Source organism: Prosopis cineraria, unplaced genomic scaffold (assembly GCF_029017545.1).
Source record: "Prosopis cineraria cultivar Desert tree isolate PC_DT_omini unplaced genomic scaffold, ASM2901754v1 PC8, whole genome shotgun sequence".
NCBI lineage: Eukaryota > Viridiplantae > Streptophyta > Magnoliopsida > Fabales > Fabaceae > Prosopis > Prosopis cineraria.
In genome coordinates, this window is record NW_026555339.1 from 2,243,342 (window position 1) to 2,253,772 (window position 10,431).

The following is a 10,431-nucleotide window of genomic DNA, read 5'->3' on the forward strand; positions in this document are numbered from 1 at the left end:
ATATTGCTTTCATTTCCTATAATTGATGATATCATTCTTGTCAACTCTTCATATGTTGTCCCTTTCTTTATTGTTCTTATTCTAACACCCCCAACATATTGCATACTTCCTTGGTCATCATTTTGAAAATGCCCCCTATATAGAAAAAAACATAATATATGCTCTCCAAAAGAACTTGTCATCTTACAGGTCAACCTGCACCACACACAGTGTATTGACAACTAGAAAAGGTGTATTAACAACACATTTATCCACTATTGACAAGACGCAGTGTTGTTTAATAGCAGAGATTTTTCAACGAAACAAGCTTACCTCAGATGCTTGTGAATAATATATAAAATGTCCTATATGAAAAACATAACATAATACATGTTTTTTAGTAGTACTTGCATTCTTACTGGTTAGCCTGCACAGTACAGTGTATTGACAACTATTCATACCATATTGACATCACAACAAAACACTATTGACAACATGTAAAGATATTCATATCAAATATTTATCAACGGAACAGTGTTGCGCCAGATTATTCCATATATCAGCTGTGCAAACTAAATGATCGCAGGTTTACCCAGAAAGTATTATCCTACCCTCAAACAATAATGAAATCATTAACGCACAAGAAATCGTTTGCCCAACTAACAATGGATATATTACTGTTAATCGGTAATTTACGTAATCGTTTACGGCCAATGTAACAGCCCTCTGGGTCACCACTGCCTCTCCAGGGTCTTTTCCCAGCGCTGGACAACACACATGTCACCACATGATTGCCGGCTTTCCCACTGGTGGTACAGTGGTTATTCCTCACCCCACCCTCACGGGGGTCTTTTAGAACCTCCCCAGACTCGAACCTCCAACCTCTACCAACTTGACCCAGTGGTACCAGACTTCGCCTCAACTTCGTTAAGGTGGTAGAGGTTGGAGGTTCGAGTCTGGGGAGGTTCCAAAAGACCCCCGTGAGGGTGGGGTGAGGAATAACCACTGTACCACCAGTGGGAAAGCCGGCAATCATGTGGTGACATGTGTGTTGTCCAGCGCTGGGAAAAAACCCTGGAGAGGCAGTGGTGACCCAGAGGGCTGTTACAGCCAACAATTGTTTACTTAGAAAATTTATTTTCTGTCGATGAAATGCTGCTGTTGCAGAGAAACACTCCCAACTCACTTAGACAAAGACAAGGGCTGTAATCATGGATGTGAGGAAGTGAAGATGATCCTACCGTGATCAACAATTATGGATATTCAGCAACCTTCACCATTGCTGATCATGGGTTTCGTGAGACGCACGTGCGCAAGCAAATTTTCTTTTCAATGCTAGAGGGCAAATGAGTAATCTTACATTCAAACTTATTCACTCTTAAATTCCTAGGGACCTGGCAACTATTTCTTAAATTTATGTAACTTCAGCGTATTTTAAGTGTTTCCATAGTACCTTAGGTTGATTTTTTCTTGTTTCTTTCTCCCTTGTTTTGGTTCCTAATTTTGACGCAAGTTTTGTTCGTATATACTGGAAGTTTTAGTATCAATTAGCTTTGTATGGTACACATCGAAATGGGAATTATCAGATGAATTGTATGTTAAAGATAGATGTGGAGCGTTTTTAAATTAACGTTATAATAATCAAAGTAGGCAGATATCCCGTTTTTAAATAAAGCAAATTATATGATTCTTTTCAGGGGCTAAATTATGTGATTATATTAGTGTATCAACCATACGCAAGACCAACCTATTGAGCCCCTCAGCTGGGCAGAGACTCTGCGTTGATTAGACATCCTAAGGTCAATCATGAGTACGTCGGTAACTAGCTAAGGTTGGTGATGTCTGTGTTTGATATTTGTACCTGCCCTGTTCAGAGGTCTAAGACAATTATTGTTAATGGTGGTCCCCAACCTACTGCTTTTCCATCGATTCACCTTTCGTTGTCTTTTAGTTGTGAAAAAAAGCACACCTTCTATCTTTAATTATTGATAGATGAAGATCCATCCATTACAGTGTTTACGGCCAAGATGAAGAGAGAAAGCTCTGAAGCTGGGCAAGCAATGGGCAAGAGCCACTACATGTTCTGGGTATTGACTGCCATTATCCTTTTAGCTGTTTGGTCAATGTTCACTGGCTCCCTCACTCTCAAATGGTCCGCCCCCAGCCTTTCCCGCTTCTCCCATGAATTGGATTCTCAAACTCTCGACGATCTCGATGTGCTGGTACCTTACTATCTGACATACATATATATGCACTCTCTCTCTCTCTGTTTTTTTTTTTTAATTCCCCAGACCCCAGATAATATTATTGTGTTAAAGTTTGCTATGGACGTTTGGGAATAGGAAGTGGAGGAGAGGGAGAAGTTGGTGAAGCGCATGTGGGATGTCTACACGCAGACTAGTGCTGCAAGGTTACCTCGGTTTTGGTCAGAGGCTTTTCAAGCTGCTTACGAGCACTTGGTCAGTGATGTTCCAGGCGTCCGAGACACTGCTGTTTCTGAAATTGCTCAGATGTCATTGCGTTCTTTTGATTTAAACATCCTTCCTCTTCAATCAGAGTCGGTAAGCTAAGCTAAGCTAAATTCTTCATATCTTCTCATTGGAATCGCTGAGCTTCAATTGTTTTGTGCTTTCAGCTTTCCCATTTTTTCTCTGCGCCCTAGCTTGTTTAAAATTCGCGAGATTCTCCTCTTTCCTTGACTAATAATTCCTCACACTTGAGCCATGTCTTCTTGTATTCCATATGCCGGTTATTTCTCTTGTCATAGTTCTTGTCTTTGAAGTTCAATTTCTTTGTTGTGTTGATGAGGACGTTTATGGTAACCTAGCATGTTACCTTTTGTTGCTTGATGTGCTTTTCTTGAGGTAACATATCTTGTTTTCAACTGTGAACGGTTGTTGCTCAATGCTTTAATTACTTGGTGAGTGATGTTCCAGAGTTCCATGATCCATGCATCGATTACAATTAGGATCCAGCGACTCTTTTCTTGATGACTCTTCCTTGTGACTTATTTAATACTTAATGCTTTTCTTATTGTTGATAACTTAACCTCGTAGGCTAGTAGTAGACTGAACATCACTGCTAGTTATATGTTTCCCCTTGAGAATTGATAGGTTAATTAGAATAAACATTCACGCTTTGTTTCTATGCTCGGTCACATCTTCAGGAGCTGAGTAGCAGAGGGTGAAGGAAAATTAAGCAAGCAAAGAGCGGCGTGGGCAGCACACTCGGCAATAAAGGATGACAAGAGTCCTTAATTTTTACAACTAGCTTGGAAACAACTAGAACTCGATTGTTGTTCAGCTTATGACAGCCTTCAACAAAGTAAAGCGTGTCACAATTTATGAATTCGCTTGTCTTTCTCTAAAGCTTATCTTCCAAATGAATAGAAAGCTGTTTCTAGGTTGGCAGGTTTGAAATGTAAAGTTGTTCAGAGCGTAAACCTTACTGCTGATTTTATATTATTTTGTGTTGCATCAATGGAATTTTTACCAAAATATAAATTTGCTTTCGTATGCTGCAACATGTTCTCTGTTATAGGCGTTCAAGTTATTGTTGAAGTTATGTGCGCTTTTCTTTAGCAATAATTAATGATGAAATTGGCTCCTTTTGTTCTGGACTTTTAACGTGATAAAAGAAAGGGAGCAGATCCTAAAACAGAAGCTTCAAGTGAAAAACGTGACAAGTAACACTGCATAAAACAACGACGAAATCTGATCTAAACAAATTCGGACGTTTAGCAGAGATGTGAAACTGAAATCGCGGAAATAACACTACTCAGCAAAATATATATATATATATTACTGAACGAGGGATATATACATATTACATGTTGATCACAGATTTTCTAACCTCAAAAAAATAGTTGAATACTCAAACTATCCTTCCACGCAGCAGCTTAACTCTCTGCTCTACATGTGCAAAGGAACACTCTTTCCTACATCGCATACTTTCCTGATAAACCAGACTATTCGTTACCAGCACAATGTGAGAGAACAAGTTGAACACAAGAAATGTCCTCCCTTGTGGAGACTGGACATAGATTTGACATGTCAGAGGCAGACCAAGCCAGTGAAGAACAACCATTTGCAAGTGTCAATCAAGTGTCTTGTAGGTCCGACTCCAGACATTGATATCTGACTGTTATTCGCTCGGGTATTATTAGTAGCATTAGTATTACTAGAATTGAGAAAGCAGTTATTAAAACCTGCAGAAACAGATAATAAATACTCTTATCGCTGTAATTCACTTTAAAGAACAGAGCTTATTGATTCAAAATCAACCTGGATTGGACTTACTTGGAGCAGTGGACGTGAGAGTGGCTGTATCTGCGAAATCACAGTTCTTGGGATCACGACCAGCGGTCTGATAATAGAGATTCATGGCATAAGCAGCATGAGCTTCAAGCGTGTCTGGTTGGAAACATGCCCCACCTTGTTGTATAGGGCCACAATCAATCCCATGTCCACAAGCGTAATTCAGATTTCCTTGCAACTGTGCAGCTGTTAATCCTGCTTTTGGCACACACCACACTCCACCTTTCTTTGTTGTCGGCGCTGCCGTCGGCGACGGCGTTGCTGTTGGCGTCGAAGTTGGACTTTGAGCAGCTTGAGATTTTGTCGAATTCTGGCTAGAGAGGCCAGCATCATAGGTCATGGTCAGGTCGGGCCTGAAAAGCCCAAATGATCGCTCAGAAGTAGTCCCAGGCTTCAAGTCCTCATCATATAACGCAAAAAGGTATGTATCTGGTGATTTTCCTGGCATTAGTGGTGTCCCAACCATAGAACGCAAGTGCGAGATCAAGTTACCGTTGTAAGCCTTGGCGTTCTCGATACTCGCACCAACCTCATTAGTGTCACCTTTGTACGGCCAACCAGTCTCAGCGACCACGATCTCAACGTTCTTAAACCCCATAGAGTTCAACGCAGAACGCACAGCATCCACCTGAGCATCGAACATGTTCATGTACTTGATCTTCGTGTTCGAGTCAAGTCGGCCTGAGTTGGGTTGGAAGAGGCAAAAGGCTAAGGTTTCGGGCCTGGGGTCGCTGGTGTACGCGAAGTAAGGGTAAGGATTGATGGCGAAAGGCGAAGCGTTGGCGTCGTTAAATTCCAACAGTCCCTTCAGCATGTTCGTCAAACCGGGTTGGAAGGCTCCGGAAGAAGGAGGTTCGGACTGACCCAGAACCGCCATGGCGTGAACGGTGGACACTTTGATTTTTCCACCCAGAGATGCGGAGTTAAGCGCGTCTTGGAGATTCTGCATCGCCGGCAATAATTGGTTTTGTAGATTCTGGTCGCCGAAGGTCAAGACTTCGTTTCCGACGGTGATGAGGATGATCTTGCTGGCGGGGTAGAAAGGGGTAACGTTGGAGTCGATCCAACTTTTGGCGGCGCTGGGTTCGGAAGCAAGAGATGGTATGTCGCTGTTGGCCGCTCCGATGACGATGCCTATGTCGGTGTGAGCGAGGGCTTTGATGATAGCGGGGTCTGTACCGTACAATCGGACTTTTTCGATGGAAGTGGATTGGAGAAGCTTGGCGGTGGCTGAGGGTGGTGGGAGATTGTCGGCGACTTCGCCATAGTTCACGCCAATGTATGATTCACAGCCTGCAACAACCATAAATTCAGACGGTCAATATAGCATCAAATATAAGGGAAAGGGAAGAAATTAAAAAAACTATCAGAATTAGAAAAGGGAAAAGAATTGGCTTTAAAACGAATTTTCAACTGTCACCTCTCTCCCCTGCATACTCACAAGTACACAAATCGCCCCTCTCTTTCTTAGCGGACAGAGCAAATGAGAGCGAATATAACTTCTGTTCCAAACCAACACCTCATAGTTCATAGCAAATTATTGAATATAATCCAGAAAGGGAAACTTTGGAATTTCGAATGAATATATAGTTAATAGAAGAAGCAAGAAAATACAGAGACGCAGAGATTGATTAGCCTAAAACAGGGTAAGCTTTGAGGGCAATGTTAAAGAAGATTCGGAGTAGATATATTGGATTGCATGAGGGTCGTCAGAAACTTACTTGAGAGGTTGAATGCGTGGAAGAGAGAAAGGAGCAAAAGAATTGCAGAAGGAGGGAGCGAGGCTGCCATGGAGGAAGAGCGCCCTTGCTTGCTTGTCTGGGGAGATTTGAAATTGGAAGAGAATATAAAGAAGGGCCGAACGGTGCTGCAGGTTAAGATAGTAAGCCTACCTTTTGGAAGACGACAACTGCGTCTGAAATCTAATAATCTTTGATCCCAGTAATCGTACTAAAAAGTTAGGTTGTCCATATTAACGTTTTATACTCCTTTTTTTTTTTTTACCACTACGTTTTATATTCCAATTAATCTATAGCAATGCAATCCCGGTGTATACTTTACGTCTAGTTAACTTGGTTATCATTGCTTACGTTACTCACTCTCCTGTCATCTTAAATGAATAAATCTTAAACTACATTTATCTTTCCATAAGTGTTTTCAAGTACATGTATCTCACGGTGTTTTTCTTCCCCTAAGGCTTGATATAACCTTCTGCATATTTTTTCTTTAATGGATGGCTATATTCCTCTATTAACATTTACTTCTCTTCAATATATTTTTTTTCCTCCATTGAATAGCATTGGTGCATTTTATTACTGTGTTGAGGAAAATTCTCGAGAGTGAGTGTCAATAGTGTTGTTTATTGCCTTAGTAAATTTCACATTCCATTTATCTTAGGATAATTTTTTTTATTTTTTATACCTGCCGTTATGTTTTATCAGGTTTTTTTGGGTGTGGTTTCATTTTTAATGCTCACTCTATTTCGTTGTATTTATCTTTTAAAGTTATTATTTCACGTGAATTAATAAATATGTGAAAATATTAAATATGACATGGTTTACCAAATTTGCTTATGACTCTTCTTATTTTAAATTATAACACACTTTCTAACAAAATTTTACATATTAATTAATCTCATTGAATACATTTAAAAATCATAATTTTTTCAAAACAAAAATATAAATTTTTAAAAATACTTTTCATTTTATATATTGAAAAGAAAAATGGACGAAAATTAAATATAAAGATAAAAAATAATATTAAAATAAGCTTATTTAACAAAATATTAATTTTTTTAAAGTATCTTGCATTTTGAAACTTTAAGTCTCTCCCAAAAATGTTCTATAATTTAAAACGATTGGAGTATTTAATACTTCTAAAAATATTACAATAATAATAAATAGTAAATTACTCTAATAATAAACATAAGAAAAGTATTATTACATATTGTTTTGGAATTTTTAAAATATATAATACGAAACAAAATTTTTTCTTCGAAAGACAAATGTAATGAAATAGAGGGGTTAATATATAATGTTTTACAGGAAATAAATGGTGCTGATGCATGCATGAACCTTATCCCAAAATACCACTCATGCTTTCGTTAAGAGGGAAAAAATTAAAGGTAGCGGGAGGATTATATAATTCAAAGCAATGATTAATTAAATTCCGAACAAGAAAGGCAATACCTACTCCGTCCCTCCTTATTTTCTATATATAAAGTAACTTTACCTAAATTTGGTATATCAATAAAAGTTTAATATTTAAATAAAATCATACAAAATTATAATAAATTTTATTTTTACCCCATTATTGTCACAATTAATATAATAGTGGTAGTGATTAAAGTACACAATTAATATCTCCTTTATTTTTTAAGATAAGGATAAAATATTATAACATTCATTATATTTATGAACAAAATAAGGACGAAAGGAGTACTTCAATTTAGATGTTGATAACTTGATACTCCCTCCAACCCAAAATATAAACAGATTTTAGAAAGAAAAAAAAACTCACATATCAATAAAGTTTTTATTTTCATAAAAATATATTATCTCAATTTTAAATTATAAGATACTTTTTATAAAAATTTGGCATTTTAAAATATAAGATATTTTGATAAAAATAAAATTTTATTAATGATATTTTTTTAACATTAACCTTATCATATATTTTCTCTCCTTGCTATTCTTTAACAAATAGAATATCAAATAAAAGATATTTTTAAAAGTTTGTATTTTTATTTTAAAAAATAGAGATATAAAATATATTTAGAAAGCTTTAATAATGTGTGATTTTATATAAAATTATATTATAATTTGAGATAGGGAAAGTATATCATTTTTCCGTTTACATATAGTTCTAATTCTTGTTATTAATGTACTTATTGATAAGTGATAGATATATTTATTCAAATATTTAAATTAATAAATATAATAGATAAAATAAAAAAAATACATGCATTACGTTATTTTTATTTGAATCAATATTGATTGATAAAAAAATTTACATTTTTAATTGGAAGGAGTAGATTAGAAATTACTATGCAACTTTTACTTCCATGTTAAGAAACAGCAATCCCTTTTTCTCGTGCAACATAAAGTTTGAACCACGAATAAAGTAAAGCATTTAATTTAGACCACGCCTTGAAAAGAAGCACCTTGTATTAATTAAAATTAAGAAGGGACCAAGTTCAACATGGAAGAACTTCACCGGAAGTTAGCATACTTCATGCAACAAATAAACTATAACGAAAATATAACTTTTAATTTCTATAATTTACTTGTGTTTTTGTTATAATTCCTGTACTTTTTTTATGTTTTAAATTTATACACTCTCATTTTTTTTATATTTTAAGTCCCTCTAAGATTTATACTTGGTTCGTTTAAAGATTTAGAATACTTAAAAATAAAAGTGCAAGGACATAAAATATTAAAAAAAGTACAGTGACCTATAATAAAATATGAGCAAAGTATGAAAATTAAAAATTACATTTTTTTTTAAAATATATTATTTTCTCATTTTAAATTACAAGATATTTTAGATGAGATTTGACATTTCAAAATATAAAATACTTAAAATTTTATTAATAATAATTTTTTAATATTACCCTTCCTATTATATTTTAATAGTATTATATCAATAAGTACTAAATGAATGATGGTTCTGAAATTTGTATTTTTATCTTGAAAAATAAAATCATAAAATGTATTAATAAATTTATTGAAAAATATTTTATAATTTGCAGCGGACGAAGTATAATAAAAGCATGCCCCACTAAGCTAAAGTACACTATTCACGTTAACTTTAAATGTAAAAAGCGTCCTCCTCGCAAGTTCAAACTTGCTTTTTCATTCGAACCAAAGCAAGGGCCTAGCCGTTCTGCTGGATTTCGGCAAATTTGCTTTGAGGCTTCAAAGGGCCAAAACCAGCACCAGCATGCCATACCTTTTTTAACTTTTTGAAAATTTCCCCCACAAACAAGTCAAATTAAATACAAATATTTTTGTACTCAATGGTGATGAGAAAAGCTAATGATGAAAAATGCATGAATGCTCAGTGTCCACTTTTAGTTTGGCTCCACCCTCAAAGTTTAATAGACAGAGCGAGAAATAAAGAAGGCATAGTGGTACCGTGTTTTCGAGGTGTTACGACGTACATCCCCTTCCCCAATAATTTGTCCACATTCACTACGACTCTCATTTCTTAATTCACAAGGCACACACCATGAAGTCTCGCCTAACCTAAATGATGTGTGTGCGTGTGTGTGTGCAAAAGGGGAAAAAAAAAAAGAGTTAGGAAACATGAAATAAAACTTTGAATTAATGAGTAGAAGATGATCGCACGCCGTACGACAACATTACCAAGTCTGTATCTTGATCGTTATTATTTAGCAAGAAGTCTTGCTCAACTAAAAACCATATCAAGAAAGCAAAAGTTTGAAAGGAATGGCCAAAGGGAAATCAGATCATGAATTTATATGCAGGAGATGTATAAGACTTGGCATTTGAGTAACCCATCACAAATGATGAATAATGTAGTGAAAAAATCGCATATAGCCTCTATGATTTTTAACTCAGGGAAAGAGCGAGTGATTGCAGAAGTGATAGTTGATACCAATTTAACTTGATTTGATGAATATAGCAAGTGATCTCATCTTTTTAAGGAAAAATTGTAAGCAAGCAATCACGTTAGCCCTTAAATATCTCGAAACATGTTACTTTTTATTCTTGAATATACTCATATATAAGAGTTAAGATTTATTTTCACTCATGAATTTGTTTTCAAAAAGTATTAGACATCTTATATTGATAAGTAAGGTAATTTTTTTTAAATCATTTTTTAGAAGGAAAAAAAAACTCTCCAATTAAAGTTAATATGTGATTGACAGAAAAGTTTTTTGTTTATTAAAAAAATGGTTTAAGAGAAAAGTTGCTTCATTTGTCAGTACATGATACTTAGTGCCCCTCGAACAAAGTTTAGAAATTAAAATATATCTTAGCTCTATGATCTAAAGGAAAAATTGACTATCAGTGCATCTAAAACAAAACTTTTGTGTTAACAAGTAAGAATGATTGGTTATGTCTTATGAAACAGAAACACACGTACACGTATAGACAGCGTATACTCTATA

The 10,431-nt window shown here is 35.5% G+C and overlaps 2 protein-coding genes across 3 annotated transcripts; one reads left to right on the top strand and one right to left on the bottom strand.

Moving 5' to 3' along the window:
• The first annotated feature begins 1,973 nt into the window (after nt 1-1,973).
• LOC129318712 (uncharacterized) lies at nt 1,974-3,494 on the top strand. The gene is made up of 3 exons (XM_054963631.1): nt 1,974-2,201; nt 2,322-2,540; nt 3,146-3,494. The coding sequence occupies exons 1-3, from the start codon at nt 2,007-2,009 to the stop codon at nt 3,164-3,166; spliced, it is 435 nt and encodes a 144-aa protein (XP_054819606.1). The 5' UTR covers nt 1,974-2,006; the 3' UTR covers nt 3,167-3,494.
• Nucleotides 3,495-3,764: 270 nt separating this feature from the next.
• Nucleotides 3,765-6,227, bottom strand: LOC129318711 (glucan endo-1,3-beta-D-glucosidase-like). Of its 2 annotated transcripts, none has more exons than XM_054963630.1 (3): nt 6,017-6,227; nt 4,278-5,588; nt 3,765-4,119 (listed from the first exon to the last, which is right to left on the bottom strand). In XM_054963630.1, the coding sequence occupies exons 1-3, from the start codon at nt 6,084-6,086 to the stop codon at nt 4,079-4,081; spliced, it is 1,422 nt and encodes a 473-aa protein (XP_054819605.1). In that variant the 5' UTR covers nt 6,087-6,227; the 3' UTR covers nt 3,765-4,078. The 2 variants fall into 2 exon arrangements, with proteins under 2 accessions (XP_054819605.1, XP_054819604.1); XM_054963629.1 differs by having other exon boundaries at nt 3,765-4,186; nt 6,017-6,224.
• Between the last annotated feature and the right edge of the window lie 4,204 nt (nt 6,228-10,431).